Source organism: Cygnus olor, chromosome 15 (genome assembly GCF_009769625.2).
Source record: "Cygnus olor isolate bCygOlo1 chromosome 15, bCygOlo1.pri.v2, whole genome shotgun sequence".
Lineage (NCBI taxonomy): Eukaryota > Metazoa > Chordata > Aves > Anseriformes > Anatidae > Cygnus > Cygnus olor.
The window spans coordinates 15,418,227-15,440,944 of NC_049183.1; the positions used below are offsets into that span (position 1 = coordinate 15,418,227).

A 22,718-nucleotide genomic window follows, 5' to 3' on the forward strand; every position below is an offset into this window, starting at 1 on the left:
CAGGGCAAGAAGATCTTCCTTAGAACTGATCTCTCCCCTTTCTTTATGGGAACTTTGTTATTTACTCGGCACTCGGAGCTAAGAGCTACTTGCCTGAGTGTTCACAAAAATGTTGGAAAACAGGCACAAAAATTTGGCCCCCCAGGTATACGTTCTACTCACCTGCCCTTTACTAGTAATAAATGATCTCTGACTTCCCATCAAAAAATGAAAATCCATGAACTTGCTCCCAGCAGCAGGAGAAGGGGCTGTGGCAGGGCTTAGGGTGCTTGGAGCCAGCTGGGAGGGGGGGGTTGTCCCCCTGTTTTTCCTGGGGTGACCCCAAAGCCGGCAGCACGGCACGGATGGAGTCGTTACTTACTTGGGACCCTGTTAATGGCTCGGAGCGGCCGGAGCACGCGGACGGTGCGGATCGCCGACAGGCTCACGTTGTGTCCGTCCAGGGAATACTCCATCATGCTGCGGGGAAAAAGGAGAGGCATCAGGACGCGGGGGGCTCCGTGCCTGGGTGCTGGGGCTGCCTAGGGTCAGGGAGCAGCTCACACTGAGCGATACGGGCTAGCAGGGGTATTTCAGCCTCTGGAAGACTGCAAATCCCCCCACAAGCAGCATCGGTGCAGGGAGAGCTGGCGGGTGTGCTCCAGGCACAACAGGGAGCTGCAAAGGGGGGGGGGGGCGCACAGAAACTGGGGCTCCCCAATAGCTGCTGAGGTCCCGCAGGCACACATCTCGCCCTCCCGTTAGCTTATTGTGCATCCGCAGCCTTCCTGGGGAGACGCTGCACAGCTCCACGGCAATAAGATGCTTCTGCTCTTACACCCCCTGCTAGCACCCCGGCGCATCTTCACGCCAGCTTATCTATCCTCCTGTGACACAAGTGTGAATAACCAAGCCAACAAATGACATTAAAGTAGTGTGGTTTCCATTTTATTATTAAGAATAGGGAACATTTTCTTTTTCATGCTCCGTCTCCGTTTCACATAAACATTTCTCTCCCAGGCTGGGAAGGACGTTAAGTTTAGTCGGTTTTCTTGCTCTTTTATAGCAATGAGTGGCAAATGTGTGTAGTGTTGTTTTTTTAATGGGGTTATGGCTAGTTAGCATGGCTGTAATTACAATTTATGAGCTTGACTACAGGGAAGCACTTGTAAATATGTCACAGATCTCTCACCACGCCTGTTCAAATAACATAACAGCATCAAAAGCAACCCTGCAAGTAAGCTGTTGGATGCCATGGAGTAAGAGCTTTTCCTTATATAAATAAACAAACAGATATGGAAGGCGGAAGGCAAATAGGAGCAGAACTGCTCTCACTGGGAGCTGCGGAAGCTTCAGTGGAGAGATTTTCAGAATAAGCATCCTCCAGCCAGGACAGACCAAAATTATTATGTGCCATGAAGCAAAACCAGCCAAATTTGCTGGATTTCAGGCAACAGTGAAGCAGGGAAGAGGTTGGTTTAGGGCCAGCCTTGCTTGGGCACATCATTGCTTGGGTGCCCATGTTCTGGGTGCCCTTGCACTTTGTATTTGGTGCCTTGCCCTGCTCTGCAAAGTTTACCTGGGAGTTTCCAGGTTCTCTGACTTTTACTTCTCTGTTGTCTTGGCCTGCATCTTCTTGGTGTAACCCCACCATACCCCTGGTGTGGCACCCAGGTGACTGCCTCTTGAGCCTTGCCTTGTCTTGCTGAGATCCTGCTTATTTTGAGCTGATTTAGTGATAACCTCCAGAGGTACTTTATTCTGAAGTAGCTAGCATGGCTTTATAAATCAAACCGACCTTAAAGCTTGTCCTGAGCCGAACATGGCAAACAGCTTTAAAACTCAGCATGGCACGAGAACAGGTTTTAAATCTGATGTGTGTTCATTACACAGCCGGAGCAGAGCCGTGGGAAGCAGCATGGAGCAGCACAAAGGACCACCCAGCAGGAAAGCCATCAGAAACGCCCGTTCACACCTGCACCATGGGGCTTGGGCCAGCACCAGGTGCCTGCTCTAAGCAGCCCTTGCACCAATAGATGTGCCATTGTTTGGGGTCCCTGCAATGAACGGTGCCGAAGCCCGAGCGTGCAGGCTGGCAGACAATTTATCGGGTGGCTGAGTAAGTGGATTTTAACTGATACAGTTTTTGAAGTACTAATAGTATGTGAAAGGAGCATGGACTGCTCCAGTGGAAGCTGCTTTTGTGCTCCAGAGAGCCCATGCAGCCACGTGCATGTTGCAGGGCCAGCTCTTGAGGCCTCACTTGGAGTTTCAACAGGGCTGAAGAAAGATGAGTAGTCCAGGACACGGCCTAGGAAACAGGCCTTCTAAACCTACGTTTTCAGGCTTCCATGACACTCCATTTAGGATTTCAAAGCAAGTTGCCCACTGGTGCCCACAACACCCACCGAATCCAATGTGAACCATTTGATTGACTGTGGTGGGTTCCAGACTGGACCTGTTAAAAGCTGTGAAACCACCTAAAGCCTTCAGGAAAAAGTCAAACGTTTCCTTGGCACGGAGAAGCTTGGGAGCTTGGGGTCCAGTTCCTTTATCACACTTTTAACCCAAGGACACCCTAAAAATCCCCAATGGAAACCTGCCGGAGCAGGAAATTTGGGGTATGCGGGGACTGGAGGTTGGGGCAGGCTGGCACTTGGTAGGCCCCACAGCCTCTGTGCTGGAGGCACATTGGAGGCACTGGAGGCACACTGGAGGCACATTGGAGGCACTGGAGGCACACTGGAGGCACAAGCCTTTGTGATGTCTCCTGCCACGAACAGCTTCCACTCCTTCAGCTGTCAAGTTAAAGACGTCCGAAGCATATCACATGAGCCCGCAGCGTCTCCAGGGACAGGATGCACAAGAAACCTCTCTGCTTTCAGCTCTCGTGGACAACATTTCTGATGCCTGGGAAACGCTTTCAGCTTGGCTGCTGGACAGACTGAGAGGTTGTAAGCTGCATTCGGTCTGAAATTTTCCAGGGTACATTTCTCAGGCGAGCAGAACTTGAAAGGGCTTTCAGTGCTGGAACAAACTTCAGACACAATCTGTTGCTAGAGGCAGAAGATGTGTTTATTTTGTAGTTTCCCTGCTTACCCTTCTTTCTCTTTGGTATACTTGCTAGTCAGCCAAATCAGCTTATTTAAGGAGACTGAATGGGACAAACAAAGCAGGCAGCACTGCGTATTACTTGTTTCCCTTCTTATCAGAAAAGCCTCATAATAACTGCATCACGTCCATCAACTCGCTGGGAAAAGAAACTTGGTAATTCTGACTGTGAGCTCCCTGCAAAAACCACCTCCAGTTTTAGGATCAGGCACTGAGTTGAACGGTGGTGGTGGGCGAGGAGAAGACCCCCAGCCCATCACACAGCTCCTCCCTGCCCTCCATCACTGGCCACAGTTTCACAGGAATGGCCCAAGTAAACCCAAATCAGCTGGAGATGGCCGGGATCAGGCGCAGAAGGCGTCGTTCCACCTCTCCTCTTCAGCCTGAGTAACACCAGACAGGCAGCAGGGCTTCCCGTTGGGGTCTTGCGGTGTTTCTGTGGTTTTCCTTCTTCTCAAACATATGCCAGCCACGGAGGGTAGGGAAACGGCCTGGAAAGCTTCCAGACTGACTCACCAGACACCTTCCCCCTCGCCCCAGGTCCTGTGTGAGCAGATCCCCGTGCCAAAACCTCGCTGTGAAGTGTGAGCAGAGGGCTCTGCCTTTCCTTCTGCCTGCACGTGCTCCTTTCTTCTCCTGCTCTGCTGTGATGATGTGTTTGATGATGCAGGATCCTCTGCTCGCCCACCAGGAGAGCCCATCCTGCAGGTGGGGACTGGTTAGGGACACCAGATTTCTAACCCCACACTTTGCCTTAGCCACAGCCCCCCTCTTCTGCTACTTCTGGCTTAAATGCTGCCGCAGCAGCTTTGGAAAGAAAAAAGTAATTAACAACAACTTTTGTTGTTCTTGCTTTTCTTTCCTAGGCTGCAGCCACGCACCGGTTCAATGCAAGCTCTGCTCGGGGAAGTCATGTTTTATTCAAGGCAGTAAGGCCATTCCTAGTTGTACGCCAGACACATCACATAGAGCAAAACAAAACTCCATAAAAGATTGCACATTACTAACGCAAGGGTAAAAATGCCCCCAACATATTACAGGAATGTTCTAATTAACCCCAGGCTGGTCATTGTAAACCCAGGAATTCAGAAATAAGGCAGAGCTCTGTAATTAAAGCAGTCTATCCCTTCCTAGGGTACACTAAGCAGGTAAGAGAGCCTGGAGATTCTAAAACCCATTTATTTATAGAAGAAAGTTTTAGACTTGCCAAGTTTTCAGTACACTCGCTTATGGGTGTGAATGAGCTGATGTCAAAAGCAGCCAGATCCTCCTTGGGTGATTCCGCAAATAAATTATTTCTATTTATTAACACATCCTACACAAATAAGCAGCTGTGGGAGACGGTATTAAAATGTAAACCAACAGAAGTTTGCAGGAGACGTGCATGTGCTTGTAATTTGGGAGGATCAGCAACAGCAGCTGCTGGTCAGCTTCTGGAGAGCTCCTTGCACTGGGATTTCAAGCTTCTGAACCCGATTTTTGGGCTGGATTCTCCCTGTTTGGCTAATTTCTGCCCCTCTGCCTCACTCTAAGGGTGCCACAGAGCAGGAGGGGGCTGAACCGCTGTGTGCTTTTCCCATCCCCACACGAGAGGCAGCCTTAATGGTGGGCACTGGGACCTACTGGCCACTGCAAGGACTAGATCAGCACACACTTGGTTTGACAGATGACACTGGCCGAAGGATCACTGCTGGAAACCCAATGGCTTTTGCCCTGACATTGACACCCCACTCTGTAACCCGGTGTGGTTGCCAGAGGTTGAGCCAAATGAGACTTAGGAGACTTTGCCTTGGCTGCAGCCTGGCAGCTTTCACCAGACATTACGCAAACCAGCCAGGACAACCTCCAGATTTGGTTCTCCGGGGTTTTCTGGCTTTTACCACAAAGGGAAGTTTGTGAGGTTTTGTTACTGACCCCGCCATCACGATGAAGAAGTCCAGGCGATTCCACGTGTCTCCAAGGTAACACTTCTGCCCGAAGATCCCCAGAGCCACCATCTTGATGACCATCTCCACCGCAAAGAAAGCGAAAATGAAGTCGTCAAATGCCTGGAGACCAGTAAAAGATTATTACAGTCAGTTCTGCTGGGCTCTCTTATCAGAGAAAGGGAAAGCAGAGACACGAGCATGAGACAGAGGCTGCAAGGCCAGGCAGTAGGACCAAAGTGCCATCTGCTGAGCTCAGAAATAACCCCTGCAATACCTCAGGGGTGATGGCAAGCCCCGAGTGTAGCTCCTGGGTTGGTTCACTGCCTGGGAAGCATTACCAGCTTCTGTTAATCTATTGACAAAGACAGGAGAACATCGCCATCATACAGGCTGGGCGTTTTTCTTGGCATTCAAAGCTTCTGCAATTCAGCATCAGCTCGTGGTTGGGTTTGGGAGGTCTCAGCAACTTGCAGTGGAAGCTGAGTTTCCAGGCGGGGCAGCTCAGAACTCCTAGAAGGAATTTGTCCCATCTAACACAGGGGATGTGCTTCACCTGTGATGGTTTCCTGAACTCCAGAAGGGACCAGGCTCCTACCCAGGGACCCCGACACAGCTGGGAGTGACTGTGGGCACCAGGCAGAGGCTGCAGCAGTGACTACGAAGGCACTTCTGCTGCACACAGGGAACGACTCTAACTGATGGCTTTGTCGACCAACCTATCCCTCGATAAATTACACTGAAGTTTTGCTCTGTTATTTCAGTTCATTTAATAACTAGCATCCAAATGCCTGCACAAAGGAGTTCATGTTTGTTCTGCTCGTCCAGGTGGGATTCCCTTTGTCTGCACGGGCATTTTGCCAGGGATGTGCATCCTCCAAAGTCCCACATGGGTAAATACAGGCAGATAAATGGCAGGCAGGAGGGTCTCCTACTGCCTGCAGTGTGACATGTCCTGCTGAAGGAACTGGACAAGCCACCTCTGGGTGCTGCTTCACACCAACCCTCAGCCTGACCCTGAGATAAACCCTAAGGTGGATGTTTCCTGTGGCAACAGTTACCCAAAATTTATCTTACTCCATAACAAATGCCTAGTGGCTTCTCAATTCATCTGGTTTACTTGGCTCTGCAATTAACAGATCCTCTTTTAAGGCTGAAAGAGTGTTTGATGACAAACTCTGCTATTCCTGGCGGCAGCAGAGAGCTCTGGACCAACCTCTGAAAGGGGCAGGAGGTGTTGCTTGGAAGGATCCCACGGGCCTCCCTGTACTGCTCAGACACCGAAAAGGAATTAAAGCAGCAGGTACACGAGGGACTCGGATGCACCGGGCGCGTTACAGCACCGCATTTCGGCAGTGCCAGCCTCGGCTGGTGGCACGAGCAGCTGCTTCCAAGCCTGCGAGCCGAGCTGCTGCGGGCAGCCCCGCGCCAAGGTGCAGCCCACGCAGCAGATGCTGCCGGGACGCGCTTCCAAAACCAATCCTGCGGGCATATGGCAGTGAGGGGATGGCCAGGACGCGGGGAGGGATGAAGCGAGAACCGAGATGCCCCACAGCAGCCTGGGCACGAGGGCCTGCAAGCTCAGATGGGTATGCATTTCCCAAAGGCCAGGTATCCTGGCACTTGGCAATGCTGTGCTCAAGCAGGTGGGCACAGGCCCACGCTGTGCTTTTTTATTTATGAAGAAAGGACTGATGTGGCCAAGTCCCCAGTGCCACATCGCCCAGGCTGTGCTGCAGCGAGCCAAGAGGTGCCGGCAGCGATGTGGCTGGGGTGGGAACAGCAGCAAGGGGGTCCCCGCGGCACCGGCCGTGCTGGAATGAGAGCTCAGCTTACCTCCAGGATGGTGCAGCGCTCCGACTGGCACTCCACGTCCTCGCAGGGCTGGAACATGCCCAGGGTGACGCAGTTCAGGAGGATGACCAGCATGCTGACGTGCTCGAACCAGGTGAGAGGAGAGCGTTAAGGAGAGCACACGATGCTTCAGGGGGCAGCGGGAAGGGGGAAGTCAGGGCACCGCACGGTTTACATGTCAAAAACCTTTCACTTCTCACACAAGCTAAAAAGAAAACACTTCCAAACATCCCAGATTTGCTACAGTTTGAAGTTTTTGGCAATTGAGGAAAGGGCCTTGGAAAGGCATTCCTGTTGAGATGAAGGGACAAAGGATGTCTCTCATTTCCTCCACAGCAGCGAAGTCAGAGAAGCCCAGTGAGGCACCAGGCCACGTTTTCCATCTGAAGCCCCCCCATCCTCTTCGCTATTTTGTGCATGCCACACGGCAGCAAAGAGCACAGCCCCCTCTGTCCTCCTCCCACAGCAAATTTCACCTCCAGATCTCAAACGGTTTTACCACTGAATCACCCAAAATGTCTGCTAGCATTACCTCTGTCATTGCCAAGCTAAAGAAAGCAAGACAAAGAGAAATGAGTGAATTCAGGCACCAGCACCAGCAGAAAACAGGCTCGCAACTCGTTCCTTACTCCAACCTTGCTCTTTGTTTCCATCCCAAGACAAAGGGATGGGTGCTCAGCGCTGCCTGTCTCCTTCCTGCATCAGTGCCCAGCCTCAAGATGCTGCAGAGTCCAACTTAGCTCCGCATTACGAAGGATGTAAGTAAAACAAAGCCAGCACGACCAACATAAGCTGCAGGGACAGCCACGAAGACATGCTGCATTCCCAGATGCGGACAGGCTGCACAGCACAGACCGAGAAAGGCAAGAAAAGGTTTCAAGGCTGGATGTACCCGCAGTCACCAAAAAAAAAAAGGCTGTATTGCCTTACAGGACCCACCAGTGCTCAACTGCACTGACATTAATAGTTTCTGTGTAGTAAGTGGTGATTTGCATCAGCACAAAATAGGCCCAGAGCTTATGATTACTGCTGCTGACATGACTATTAAAAATAATTAAAAAAAATTGGGGGGAACTAAACAGGAGTTTCACAAATTAAGAATGAATGAGAGAACTGTTCTTGGGGAAATAACTGGAAACATCTGTGTATGAACAAACCTTTATGCTTTCAAACACACAAGCGTACGTGAACAAAGGCTCACGGAGAAAGAAGGACATTGTCTTATTTCTGATAACAAACAAACAAAAAACCTACTTTGGAAACCCAAACAAAACAAAACAAAAAACCCACCCTACCTTATTTACCCTTGCTGCTTTCACAGCATGACAGGATGGTTTAGATTGGAAGACACCTCTGGAGGTCATCTGGTCCATCCCTGCTTTCAGGAGTACTTTACCTACCTATGCCCTCCTGCATTGGCTTCAGCAAGAGGCACTCAAAGGCAGCAGAGCATGAGGGAGAGGAAGATTTCACTGCCTGGTCCACCACTTTCTGTTTCAGAGAGGGGTTAATTGGAAAATTCAGAGCCAGGAGCCCCTTGGAGCCCATGCTGGGGACCAGACAAGTCATACTCGGAAACCCACTTGTCTGCAGTGGAAATGCATGGGATAAACTGAACAAACAACTGAACGAATAAATAAAAACCCAGGTTCCCCTGGCGGTGACGCAGAAGGAGCTGGAGGAGGTGAAGCCCCTGGCCACAGACCCAGTGGACTTGTGTGCTGCTGAAATGCCAGCCTCAGCTCGTTTTCATTTCTCCCTCCCTTCAGCGACTTCCTCCTGATTTTTGACATTTTTAGGGGCTGTCTGGCTCTCCTTCCCTTTCAACTAATTAGAAGCAGAGTGGTAATCCTGCTCCACAGAGAAAACAGCCCACGTCAGACCCAAACAAAACCTAACCCCTGGCCACATCCTCCTTATAATATTTGCATTGCTTGATGGGATTCATGTGGAACTCCCTGTAAACACGGCTCCTGGACTATTCCCAGGGTGCCTGCAATTGCATTCATTTCACTTATACTTGGGGATTTTTTTTCCCTCTAAAGCAAAAAAAAAAAAAAAAAAAAAAGCCAACACAGAAAAGCGTGTGGATATTGAACTGCTAACAACAAAAAAAAAAAGGTGTAACTGTGCTGATGGATTAGGTCTGCTTCTCCCAGAGGAGAGTTGCGTGTTGACCATGTACTTGTTTGGCTTTAACCCTGATCCTCCACTGCTGTGGCACTGGGGAAAGCATTGCAGCTCATACAACCCGGACTTCTCCCCACTGCAAGGGCAAACGAGGCTTTTGAATCCCCCTTCCGCCGAGGGTTCCTTGCTCCGTTGCTGTTCTCAGTCCTGCTCTCTGCCACCCCAGCCCTTGTTTCTAGCAGAACCAAACAAGAATTAGATTTTGTTTCCCATTAGAAAACACTGATTTGTCAGAAGTGAATCATTGGAGAGGACCAGCTTCGACAGTGACGTTCGATCAGTGTGGACATTTGAAGATACAACAAGGAAAAGCCTGTCCCCAGCAAGGCAGAGGCACGGCTGGTGCCAAAGGGAGACCTCAGGAGAGCAGGCAGCCTGTCTGCTGCTCAGATCTTTCTCATCCTGATGCCAAATCACAAACACTTTAAAAAGAATATAGTCAGAAAATCTGCCTGCCATTTGGACCCAGCATCTGTTCCTGAGCTTTGATTTCAGAGGATCAGCTGAAACCTAAGGCTGGAGATACTTGCGAAGCAGAGCCCCTGTCCTGCTGAGCCACCCAGGACCCAAGGTGCCTTTGTTCAGGTGCTCTGCTCACCACAGCCCTGAAAACTTCTTTCTTTGTTCTAAATTACCTAACTGTGGTTTTACCTTGCTGTGTGTAAATAATCACCTGCACGAGAACTGTCACTGGAGCTGAAACAAGAGCCCTGATTCCATAAAGACAGAAACGCCACTGTCACCAGCCCGTCTAACACCAAAGCTGAATTCGGTGTCTTTCAGGAAGCCAGAAGAGTTGTTTCAATTTTCTGAAGGAAAAAAGAAAGGCTCTCGCACTTCTCCGTGGTCACAGATGTTTAGAGGCTGTCGGAGCTGCCAGGCAAGGTCAGCCACAGCCGCACGATGGAAAAGAGACATAAGAAAACTTGTTCTGCCTTTGAAGAAAAGTCTGAAAAAGCAGAAGGAAATGCAGTGTGGGAACAGCTCTGCTTTAGTTGGAGAACGGAGCAGAAGAGGGAGGAGGAAGCCCCCGCTCCTGGCTTGCATGCTTCCCAGGATGCTTCCCCAGTCCCTGCTCCCCGTCCCTCCCTGAGGTGCTGGGGCTGGAGGTGCTGAGCCAAAGGGTCCTGCCTGCTCCCCAGCCCGCCTCCTCCTCCTGTGGCTCCTATAAAGGCTTTAAGCCCCTGCCCTATTTATTTTCATATCAGATTAATGACGGTGATCTGCTCCCTGATTCAAAAGCAGGATTACCCTGAGTGCTCTGCCCTGACGGACTAATCCTCCCTCCACCGCACAGATATTCGAGGCAACTTCAGTTCAGTCCCCAGTTCCTTGCTGCTGGCTCTGAAGCTGTGCTTTAAGCCCTTGGTGACCACTTTCCCCGAGCCCCCCCTGAAGCCACCCCACCTCCGGGAGGCCCCGGAGCCCACCTCAGAGGTGGTGCTGCTCTGCAGGGTGGGACTGCACTGGGTGCCTCTGTCCCATTATTCTGATAATGACAGGAAAATGCTCAGAAGAGAAAAATGGGGAGGGAAAAGGTGAAAAAAGTCTGACTCTTGTGCCAGTGCGAATAGCAAAGACCTGGATGAAAACAGAAGTCCCACAGCACAGAAAGGCCTCCTGGGTGACACCCAATGTTTCTGCCTTTGCTGCAGATTCCAAGGTGACGGCACCTAAAATATCTGGGCCAAGCTCAAATCCCCTTTGGGATTTGTTCAAATCGAACGCCCTTTGGGCAGGCGGCTGCAGTGCCCGGGGGCTGCTCTGTGCTGCGGGGTCGAAGCAGTCTCTTGTGCCAAAATCCAGCCCTGAGTTTAGAAGTGGCAATGCAGAAATGGGATCCTGCCTTCAAAGCTGTTGGTAGCACCTGCTGCTGGCACAAGCTCTGGTGCTGATGCTCTCTGGCAGATTTTCACAGGGTTTTATGAAATTCACCTCCAGGGAAGACCAGTGGCTTGAGGATGAAGGGTGCTGGTTGCCAGAAGAGGCCCCAGCATGGCCAAGACCCTTTGCCATGCCAGTATAGACGGTCTTTACTAGATCATCCTTACCAACTACACTTGACTTGATCTAAAAAGAGAGGTGGGAATTAAAATGGATGTTGATGCAGGCACTCAAGACAGTTTGAGTATTTGCAGCAGCAAAACCGAACTGAAGGAGCCCAGAGCAAAGAGCTGGGCCAGTCACTGGCACCACATCACCTAGCCCCTGGTATTAATGCCAGAGCATGTGTGAGGAATAGGCAAACCAAAATAAAACCACACGGGAGCTGTGCACGTGTCCTGCCCCAGCACCTCCTGCCTTTGACCGCAGCCTTGCAGCAGGGCTCGAGCAGGCTCACCCGGCACGGAGGCAGCTGCACAGCAAGACTCGCTCGTCTCCTAAGAATACTGCCAATTAGTTCAGGAATCCAGCTAGCAAACACAGAAACACTTTTTTGTTTTGGTCTTTAAAACAGCTCTCTGCTGGTGCAGAGCGGAACGGGACATCAGAGCCGCTTTGCACCTCACAACAGGCAGCCTGAGGTGGCATGGCATTTTATAGTGGGGCACGAACAAGTTGCCTTAATCCAGTAAGAGTTACCTGAGAAAAAGTTTGTACTTGGCCTCTGATTTAACATGTCTTCCCCTCTCTCTTCGTAATGCACTTTGCAGACCTGCCCGCACGAGCTCGTCACAAGGACGAAACGCAGCTGGAGAACTTCAGCACCCAGGCATCCAGGGCTGACCCTCTCATCTCACTTTACAAGAGCCTTAATTCCACCGAGCTTATGGCAGCAGCACGAAGCTAAGCAGGCGCAGAAATAAGCCGTGTCTTTCCTGAGCATTGCACTCGTTCAGCTCAGCCAGCTTAGCCATGGACTGAATTCAACTGAAGCCCAGCCCCAGTCGGGCCGGTCGGCTCCAGCTCCTCCGGAGATGGTTTGTGCTATTTCACACCACGGCGTGGAAGGTTGCAGGCAGAAGAAAAGAATGAGTCTGCTTCATTGAAAAACCCAAATGCAATCCCGGCCTCCCCCAGCTCCTTCCCCCCGTAAACCTCTGGTTCTTGGCACAGGCAGAAACGTGAAATGAGCTCAGTGATGCAGCTCGGATCTCCGCTTCGTGCACGTCAGCCAGCAAAACCATGTGGATAGTTCCTGTTTCTGGAAGACTTCAAGATGCTTACACATTTGTGCAATGTTATATGGGGATTTCTTGGCCTGCAGGTGAAAGTCTAATATTTTCTTTAAAAATTTGAAGGCCTTCACTACAAAAATGAAAGACTTGAAAAGAAACTGCTAGTCTTGCTAGAAAGCAAGGTTTTCAATGCCCAGTTTAAAGCTGCGCAGGTTCACAGTGGATTGCCATGCCTGCAGTTCTGGTTTGTATCCCGTTGCCTTTGCATCAGGTGTTTCTCCTCTCCACGTAATGAGCACAGACAAACGCAGAGGAGCGGGCACGGGGAGGGCTCAGACATCTCCTAACGCGCTGGTCTGCTCCATGCCGCAGCACAGCCAGCGCCTCACCATATTCGAGGGGATAATCTCCACCATCCATCACTCTAATTCTAAAAATATTTCTGCAATAAACACAGTAAAAACGCCTGGGCCATATTTCTGCTGTGTCACAGAGCCCCTTGCTCTCATCCCGTGCCTCGTGACGAAGGATGTGCTGATAAAGCCCAGGTCCTGCGGGGGGACCTGCCGCAGCTTCCCGGCAAAGCTGCCCCCGAGAGGCGGGAGCCCAGTGCCCAGCCACCGGAAAGCAGCAAGACAGGATCATGATGCTTACTATTTTCACATAATCTTATTATTTTTAAGCCAGTCAGGGGATTTTGGAGACTTAACCCGTTATTTTACATGCTTGGATTTGGCAGTACTGCAATTATTGCCGTTACCATATCTGTACGTACCGCGCACGATGCTGAGGAATAACACACAGCAATAAAAGCCAAGTTATAGTTACAAGCAGAACATATGTTTACAGAAGCAGCAGCCAACTGAAGTTTCAGTTTTTATAGTCGAAGATGTGACTAATGCACTAAATATACACACATGCACGTATATATATACACACACATCTGAGAGACGGGGATTTTCGGACCGCTCTTGGTGAGCTGGGCATGCACTTCTCGTAGGAAGGCAGCAGAACTCGGGGATGTAATTCCTGCTGTGCAACATCACAGCCTTATTTTCCATTCAGAAATGAGGCCAGCTGGAAACCCAAAGACCCGCTCGCAAACCGCCCGGCCCAGCATCCGTCCCTGGCAGAGGCAGGGCTGCAACCAGCTGCAGGAGCCCTTGGGAGGCAGGAGAGGGCTCGGGAGGGCTCGGTGGGACCCCGAGCAGCCCAGCAGACCCCGAGGATGCGAGGCTGCCCCTCTGCATGCAAAAGCAGCCACCCCATGAGATGGCAGCCAGGCTCTGGCACAGCGCTGGAGCACCAAAGTGCTTGCAGGAAAGGGTGGCCAGGGTGGGAGAGAGCAGGACCACAGGGTGGGCACCACCACTGTCTCATCCCATTGAGTACAGCCACCATATCCAGCTGTCTGTGCCCCCTGACAGACAGACAGGCCACCCCACAGGCTCGGGCACAGCTGGGAAGAACCTCTGGTGTAAAAACACTGAAGTGAAGGTGCCTCGTACCTATTTCGGGGTGCTGCCCACATCCCGGTGAGTTACGGTAACACTTCCCATCACCTCACGCTACAAGTGACTAAAATAGCTTCAAAAGCCTGCAATATCCACCTCGTCCTTTATGCTAAATAATGGAAAACAGTCCAGACTCAACGATATTTGGTAAATAGGAGCAGGGGAAAAAAATAAAAAGGAAGAAGAAGAAAGAACAGAACTGCAAGAAAAATGACTCAGAACACAAATCCCGAGAGGCAGCGCTGGCTGGTGCTGGCATAATTTTAAGGAACATTCTTATTTTTAAAAAGTTGATTGATTTAAGCTATTTTTAGTGCCCATACTGCACTGGATCATTTGGGTTCGTTTGCTTATGAATTGTAAAACAAAATGAGGCAGCTGCACTTCAGAAATATATACCTCCCCACCAGCTCCACAAACACGCAGCCCAGAAGCAATATTTCAGCCTGAAAGACACCAAGTTGGCACATGTCTTCGGAGATTGGGCTGACTGCAGAGAAATCTTGTTTAAGAAAGGATTAGCCTGAGTTACTGGAATAACTGCATCCCGCTTGTTTGTTATAAAACGTAAAATAACCATAACGAGACCCCAAACGGACCCTGGGCAACGCGTGCGAAAGCCAAGCGGCTGCTGCAGGATGTATTTTTCTTTCCCAACGTGGGGATAATGCTTTTTGCCTTGCACGGCCAGAGATCGGGAGAGCTGGGCACAGCTCCTGGCTCTGGCCTCACTGGATGTTGTGCAAAGCAGAGACCTGCTGCAAAGCCCGGGCTGCGCCGTGCCATTTGAACGCCTCCTCTTTGGTTTTGGCACTCAGGGCTAGCTGGAAATGTGTTTGCACTGAAGGTATTTGCTCTGAGAGCACAGAGAAGCTGGCGCTTGTCCTGTCGGGACGGTCGCTAGCATCCACTGAGACACAGACACAAATGGGCGGCAGTCCTCAGATAACCCCCCTTTGCTGACAAATCTGGGTAATGGCTGTAATGCGGAGATCAAAGCTTGTTCACAGATCGTTCAGCGGCAGTAAAGGGAGGATAAATCCAACTCATTACGCACCTTAAATCATTCACCTTGCTCAAGCCAATCTGTTGGAGCCATAATGAATTTGAAAGCGGTTAACTCCAAGTCCTTGTCGTGTGTCATTTGTCAGGCAGCTCCACTCACCCTGCCTGCTGCAGGAGACAGGCGGTGCACAAGTCGCTGCTTTGGGGGATTTAACCTCCAGCTAAAAGGATGACACGGGCAGAAAAGCACCTCGAAGGGTGCAGGGTGCTCGCTGCCTCCTCCTCCCCTGGGGCTTGTAGGAGCAGGATCACTAACCCCGCTCCTCCCCAGCACAAACCTGTCCCACTGGGGCTCATGTAGGGAAATCAAAGCGATGAGAACCATTGCTGTGCCCAAACCCACCGGGAAACTTCCCCACACCAGCCTGCCAGCACGCATCACCTGGGACAAATCACCTCTGTTGGCTGTGTTACTCGAGTGCCTGTTAATGCCCAGAGTGATGATGGTGAATGCATTTAGCCTGTCGTTAAGGCATCCTGAGACGGCCCGGCAGGAAACAAGGCTGTATCGATTGAAGTGACATCAATGGATGCACTCCGTGGGATTCAGCGGTGCATTCAGGAGCGAAGCACAGTCCTGGCAGGAGCCCCAGGAAAGCCTCCAGTCCTGCCATTTCCACACATCATGCACAAAGCCTTGGGAATTCCAAGGTGCGAGTCCTGATCGACTGTGCTCAGAGATCCCAGGGCCAGGGCTGGAGGTCAAGCCACAGCCATTTCACCCCAAACGGTCTCTAAACACATCACAACCCGTTCAGCCACCAAACCCACTAAACCCACCCAAACGAGAACGTATCACGCTCGCTAAACTCCCAGCCATCATTTACCCGGCGAGGAGACAAGGACAGAAATGTTTTGCCTAGTCCCCTCCGCCTGCGTCACTCAGTTGATTAAAACACATCTAAGCACCTATCTGCGCGGCACTGGGCGAGGGTGAGCAATCAGAGCAGGTAATTGCCTGCGAGCGACGGGCGCGTGGGTGAGACGCCAAAATCCCCGGGGGAAGCGGGTCAGCGAGGGCAGCGAGCCGCAGCCGCATCCCAGGGGCTGCACGGTGTCATGGCAACTCGGGGCCGCAGCTCCGCTGCCAAAGTGATGCTGCTGGGGTGAATCCAGAGGGAGGCTGAGCTCTAAACATCTCCTCTGCCCTGCTGGTGGGGCTGGAGGGGGCTGCGGGCAGGGGGAATGTGGCTCTCCAGGTGCCTGCCCTCGCTGGGCTCAGCACCTGCATCGTAGCGAGTGATGGGGCAGCTCTTCTGGCTCCCTCCAAGGGTAAATACAAAGGTGCTTTTCCCACAGAGGGACACCCACAGGGTTTGCCCGATGCAGTCGGTGTGTCTGGGCTGAGCATCGCTTGCCCTGTTTCCCCCCGGATCCCAGTGAATTGACTGGGGCGAGGGCGGGCAGCAGCCTTCCCCGTGCCCTCGGTGCTGAGCAGGAGCTGTCCCCTGTGGGGGACCGCACAGGTGACACACACCGCAGCGACTCCCGATGGGGACGTTGGGTGTGAAGACGAAGCAGCTTCAGGGCTGCGATTCCCATGGAAACACATCACCTTTGCTTCCATTTGCCTTTCTCCTACAAGTCCCCATGGAGAAAGGCCCACGGCTCCCACCCCGCCAGCTCCCTGCCTCAAAAGCGCAGCCCCGGGGATGGGATCTCAGCTGGAACCCTGAAAAAAAAGAGGAGAGGCTGACTTTGTTTTCCCTGTGTCATCTCTCCAGCCGGCAAAAAAGTGCTTTGCAAGAAAAAGCAAGCAAATAAATTAAATGTTGCCGAAGCACAGCGCGGTGGGTAAGGAGAAGCTCCTTTTATAGATGGGAAACATCAGCGGGAAGAGGCGTGCGGGCTGCGAGGTGTTCCCGCTCGTGATCCCAGCCTGCACCCACGCAGGGCAGCGCAAGCTGCCTCAGGGAGACAAACACAGCCCGGGTCTGAGCCCCAGTGGGTGTCAGAAAGCTCACAGCCCGTCCCGACCCCTCCGGCCACCTCCCGAGCCAGAACAGCCAGCACCGACCGAGTGGGGCCGGCCGGACCTTGGGACACGTTTGCGGTGTTGGGACACGGCCAGGGTTTCTCACCAAGACCTCCCTGCAGGATCAGGTTTTGGGGTTACCAGATGAGCTGCTCTAAGTGCTTCTCCTCCATGCAGGAGCATCCCAACACCCTGGCCCCACCCTGCCCTCCCCACTGCATCCCCTCGCAGAGGAGCTGCAAACCTCTGGGTGACTGCACAGGGAAGAGCCACGGGGGGGGGACTCGGGGACGCCTCGCCCAGGCTGAATCCAACCCCCAGCTTCCTGCAGGTTTCCAAGAGCAAAGGAAAGGCTGAAAGATAAAAGATGCTGGAAGAGAAACAGCTGCGCTTTTCCTTCCTCTGTCCTTTCCTTCAGCTACATACGGAGCCGCGTGGGATGGAAACAAGCTGCGGTGCAGCCCAGTAGCTCTGGGGATAGCACGGACTGGTTGTTAAAGGATGAGAGGAGCAGAAAAGCTCCTGAAGGACCAGCTATCCTATCCCCTCAGCCCCTTTTTTGCTCCCGGCCTTAGATGCTCCAAGTGCTTTGCATGCCGTTAGCACCACCGCACTTAGGGTTGGCATTTGCAAAGGCAGAGAGCAGCCACAGAGTTTGTTCTTGTTTCTGCGATGATTCAATTGCTTTGGGTCAAGCTGCTCACCTTAAAAAATTGGTCTGCCACATTTTGGCTTCGTCCCCCTCCATAAAGCAGCCCCGGTCCCCAACTGTTTTTGCCATAGGGGTCACAGCTGAGCCCTGGTGAGGGGTTCAGACTCCCCCCACAGCAGCCCCTGCACCCAGGTCAGGTCACAGCTTCAGAGTAGCTTGGGGTAATTTCAAAATGCTTCAGCATTTCAGTTCTCAGCGTCACCGATCCCTGTTTTAATGAGCTGAATAGCACACAGAGCTAGGGACACTTCCATCAGCCTGATCTCCTCACTCTCCACTTGCGAGTTTGACATTAAAATCAGGTCACTCAGATTAAAACTTTGTGGTCTTTTTAAATTCAATGCGCCCCGTAGCTTCTGTGCAGCAGGATTTCCAAGTATTTATAGTCCAGCGAGCTCAGTCCAGAGGATCAGGGGAACGTCTCGACGGAGGGGGTTCTTGGTGAGCACCCAGGCTCCGATTTGCCCCATCTCTGCCCATTTCCAGCCACAATCACGGCCGATACCCATGCCAGCAGGAGAACTAGCACCTATTGCACTTCAAAAATCAATTCTGCCAACATGGGGACAGGAGGATCCGAAAGGACCAGAGGCACCAAGCCTGGCTGGGGGTTCCCAACTGCTTGCAGCTGGAATCTCCTCCCTGCACATCTCATGAGACCAGCTCGCACTGCCCAGCTCTGAGTTTGCTAGAAATCTGGACAACCAAGCTTATTGGAGCGTATCAGCATTAATAACAGAAGGTGCCCTTCTTGCCTCACATAGTTAATGCTGTGTCATAAACTTGGCTGCCACTATCGATACCAATGTGACGTTGGTGTCCATGTAAATGTCACTCCATAGCAGTAATGTCAATGCCGCAGTCCCCGGGGTCAATAAACAACAATACCAAATGTCACCCTGCCGGAAAGTATTGAGTAATTGGGAAATGCTAATAGAAAGGTAAAAATCAGGGATGCACGTGGGGCACGGAGTTTGCCCGGAGGAGGAAACTAATTCCACCTTAGCCCCGAGCACTGCCAGCTGCTGGATTTGGCCCTGCTGCTACAGCCCTTGCTTTTCACCGCTGCTGTGGGCAGGGGCTGCCCAGGCACCCTGCAGTTTGTGCACATGGGTTAAGAAAAGGGTAATAATTCTTTCGAGGAGCTGGCAGACGGCAGCGTGGGGCCTGGAGGATGGTGACGTGAAATGCTCCTGACGTACTGTCAGTCTGTAGCATCTGCTCCCGCAACCGGCTGTGCTGGAGAAGACAAAGAGGTCCAAGAAGCGTGGTTTGTCCGCCCAAGAAATGCCCTTTTAACCTAACTGGCATTCAGAGTTTTTACCAAAACTCTGGTTGAGTTCAGTGAGCGAAGCTATCTCAGCTCGATCCACTTCCACATGCACATTGGGCAGATGTACCTGTCCTCAGGAAGGCTTCCAGCCACTGGCAAATGCCTCAGGGCAGCCAGAAGGACCACAGTCAGCCCCAACACCAGCTCCTCGCTCACAATTCCCATTTAGGGCAGCCACATATTTTTAATTCAGCTGCAGGAAGCTGAGGTTCCCAAAGCGCCGAGCGCTCCTGCAGCTGGGCTGTTGTGATAGACCGACATAAGCAGGAACATCCATCACAGCCAGATAAAGCTCACCTATCTCAGCACAGTGAATTGATGGATTGACCGACTCCGTTAAAAGAAAGTATTACTGGCAGAGCAAAGAGCTTTCTTTTTTTTTACTTTTTTTTTTCCTGACTGCAATATTGAAAAAAGGGAGAAAATAAAATAAAATCCCCAATCAAACACTTCATGTTATACTTGGATCCATGGCATGTTCTTCTGATGAATAGAGGCAATTATTTTCCAGAATAATTTAAGCAGCTTTGATTCAAGGGGTAGTTTAGACTGAGATTTAAATGGGCTCGAATTTAAACCAAGCTGTATTATCAGCTAGTGATTTTCTACTCACCGCTTCAAATAACTCCGTGCCCCACGTTTGCCATGTAATAACTCCCTAGTTTACAACAATCTCAGGAGGGAAAGGACCTGGGTGACTGAGTGACCTGCTTTGCCACGGGAAATGCTCTGGTTTAGGCAGGTGATGGGGATGCCATGCAGCAGTCAGTGCATTGTGGGGCACTGCAGCATCCTGCAGCTTTGGGAGGAACATGGAAGAGGCAAATCCCAGTGCAGGATGCTGTTGGTCACAGTAGTGTCACGGTGTGGTTTGATGAACTTTGCCTCTCCAACCTGCCCAAAAACCCTTGTATCACGATAGCAGCATCTGTGTTGTGTCTTCTGGCCTGGCTAGATGCTTCGGTGCTTTCTCTTGCTTTGCAGTCCTGGATTGTCCAGAGAATGATGGGGTCTGAATACAACCCATTGGCACCTAAACAAGCTTGTACAAACCACAGGGAAATAAATAATTGGGCAGCTGAAACCTGAACTTTTGCCCCAACCAGGAGGTGAGCACAGACCGCTGCTTTCTGGGGATGCCACATGGCTCGGATGCCTTGGAGCATTCGCTCCCCTTTGCTGAGTGACCCACGGACCCAGTCACAAACACTGTGACAGCACCAAGAAGAGGACGTGTTCCCCCCATTCACAAAATGTTCTTTGTGCCTTTTCTATCCAGGGACTTGCCAGCCTTGCTGCTGTGCTATCGGAGAGCCTCGTGATCATTAATGGCTTCTTTGCACGAGTGGCGCATTTACAAGCGGCTCACCCCAAATGCTCCTTCATCCTCGCTGTGTGCCTTTCCCCCCTGGCACAGCTCTCCGGCTTTCTTCCCTGCTATCTGAGCTGTAGTCTGTGCCGGGATGACAAATGCAGCCCTTAATGCCAAAGGAAATGAGGCACCATTCAAAGGCAGCACTTCAGAGACAACTGATCCAGGATACGCCTAACGCAGAGCGCAGGGAAATGGCCCGGAGAGAGGCTGCAAAATTGGGGGCACGAAGCCACGGGCTGCAGGCAGCAGTGGCATGGTTTCAGCTGCTTTTACCATTGCAGATCCCTGCAAAGCTCGTGGGAGCTGAACCAGAGCTTCGGTGGGTTTCAAATGGGTGAATACGATGTTAATTTAATAGAGCTGGGGAGCATGATGGTTTTCTAACAGACCTTTGGAGGTTAAGGGAGACAAGACACACTTGCCAGCAGACCTGGATGCTCCGGTCCTGGTATCTCTGGCCACGCAGCACAGCGATCACGTAGGCAGTTAGTAACTACGTCAACACGAAAAGCTGATCGATTTCCCCATTCCTCTGCTCCAGCCTGCTCTGGTGAAAATGTTTCACTAAAGGCATTTTGGCAAGGCTCGCTGGTCCTCTCCAAGCTCGATGGGAAAACACCCTTTCCAGCAGCTCCCTGCTGACTCAGCTATCACAGCAGGGATAGCAAAGGCGGACAGGAAGAAATCTGGTTATTCTGGTCCCTGGTGACGTACACATTTGCATCATCAGTGGGCAAAACCAGCAGGCAAACAACTGTTATTACCCCCACGGTGATGCCCAGGTCCCTCTCTACAGGGGATGCACCCCAGGGCTGAGGTCAGACCTGCTCAGCACTCGCTGATGGGTGCCTAAAACCACCCGAGGACGCAGAAATAAGTGGCAGTGTTTTACCAGGTCATGCTGACTCTCGCTTGGATCATGTTATTGCTCTGACTGATGGCAAAACTAACTTCTTACCTCTGGGGTGCCAGAACCAGATTTTTCCGAACCGGAGTGGTCGGCTGGAAATATTTTCCACTTTTTTTCCGTGCAGAAAGTGTCTGGCCATGCAAGTGAACCTCACAGTCAGAAGCCGATTTCTGACCGCCTCTGCGACTTATTTATCTGCCCCCAGAAGAAGCCAGCCCCCAGGATAAGAAAAGCAATGCGGCACCTGAACCCCACCTGCACTAGAGATTGAGCACAGTACCCAACAACCGTCCCATGCTGCCAAAGTGCTGAAAATAGTATTTGTCCTCAAGTGCAAAAGCCAACAAGGCAAATCCTGGTAGCGTTAACAGAACCCTGTGCACAGCCCTCCAGACGTTCACTCCTGCCCAGCCAGGGACCAAAATCCCACAGTGGGACACAGCAAGGCCGTGGCGAGGGGACGCCCAGCTGCTGTGGGATGAGGATGCTGAAATGGGAAGGGGCAAAGGTCCCTGGAGGCGACGTCTGCAGCCGTCTGCAACCTGCAGTGACCCTCGCAGCTGTCCTAGCTGGCCACGCCAGCACGGCCGGGCTTCTGCAAGCCAGGAAAAGCCCCTCACAGCCCTCATTTTTCTCTCTGCTCACCCCTGCTATCTCTTGCTTCTGCCTCCAACTGGAATATTATCAAAATAAATAAACAGTGGATCTCAAGACGCAGCTGACAGAAAAAAGAGCAAGTGCTGGACGTCCCTTTTGGACGGAGGGAACACAAGCCAATTCTCAGCTGCTTTTCGGGCCACACAAGGTTCAGACATGCACTCCTCAGCCCGGACCCCCACCTCAATCACCATGTGCTGAGCAGAGCTTTGATGAAGAGGTACAGCTCTCTGCCATCTCAAATAATTACTTTTCCTTTTTTTTTTTTTCTTCCTTTGGTGGAAAACAGCTTCAGTTTTGTGGGTTTGCGTGCCTTTTTTTTCACCCCCTGTGCTGGTCAGCAAAGCCTGGTATTGCATTTGCCGCTGACCGCTCTGGTGCACGCAGTCTGGGGAGCAAGTGCTCTGCCCCCCAAGGCTTTTCATTATGATAATGCTGATTAACACCTTCACTGCTAATGATGCAACAGGGCGAGGAGGGATGGAAGCAAAAGGAGAGAGAAGCAGACCCCAAGATGGAATGGGCAGGGTGGGTCTGCACCTGGAAAGCAGCTCCATAGGAGCCCAGATGAGAGCAGAGAGCACAGGGTAATGCTCATGTTCCTCCCACGGGGGTGCATGTCCCACTGAGGGCCTGATCCTTCCCTGCCAGCAGCGTGGTCCTGCTGGTCTCGAGCAGGAGGTCTGGGGAGGCTGTGGAAAGGCGCCTGCCCTGCAAAGCCCGAGCACCCACGCGGGCTGCAGAGCCCTTCGGACTGCCATAGGCAGCACGGCGTGCAAGGAGCGCAGTCAGCGCATCAACCACTTCAGGCCCCAGCGAGGCTCTTCCTTCTGAATTACTTTTTCATTTAAAACCCATCTGCAGGTCAGGCCGTCGCCACTAAGCACCACCCAGCGTCGGGGGAAGGAAGCGAAGGCCAGGCGCTGCTCTCTGCTCTCCCTCCCGGGACAGCGAGCGCTCAGGGACCGGTCCCATCCATCTCCCGCTCAGGGCTGACAA

General features: G+C 51.9%; 1 protein-coding gene across 3 annotated transcripts in view; it reads right to left on the reverse strand.

Moving 5' to 3' along the window:
• The window catches only part of CACNA1H (calcium voltage-gated channel subunit alpha1 H), a 227,814-nt gene that overhangs the window by 115,179 nt on the left and 89,917 nt on the right, over nucleotides 1–22,718 (reverse strand). For all 3 annotated transcript variants that reach the window (XM_040574186.1, XM_040574187.1, XM_040574185.1), the window contains exons 3-5: nucleotides 6,852–6,963; nucleotides 5,005–5,138; nucleotides 362–459 (exon numbers count right to left, since the gene is read on the reverse strand). In XM_040574186.1, coding sequence (XP_040430120.1) covers nucleotides 362–459; nucleotides 5,005–5,138; nucleotides 6,852–6,963 — 344 coding nt within the window. The remainder of the gene's footprint in view (nucleotides 1–361; nucleotides 460–5,004; nucleotides 5,139–6,851; nucleotides 6,964–22,718) is intronic.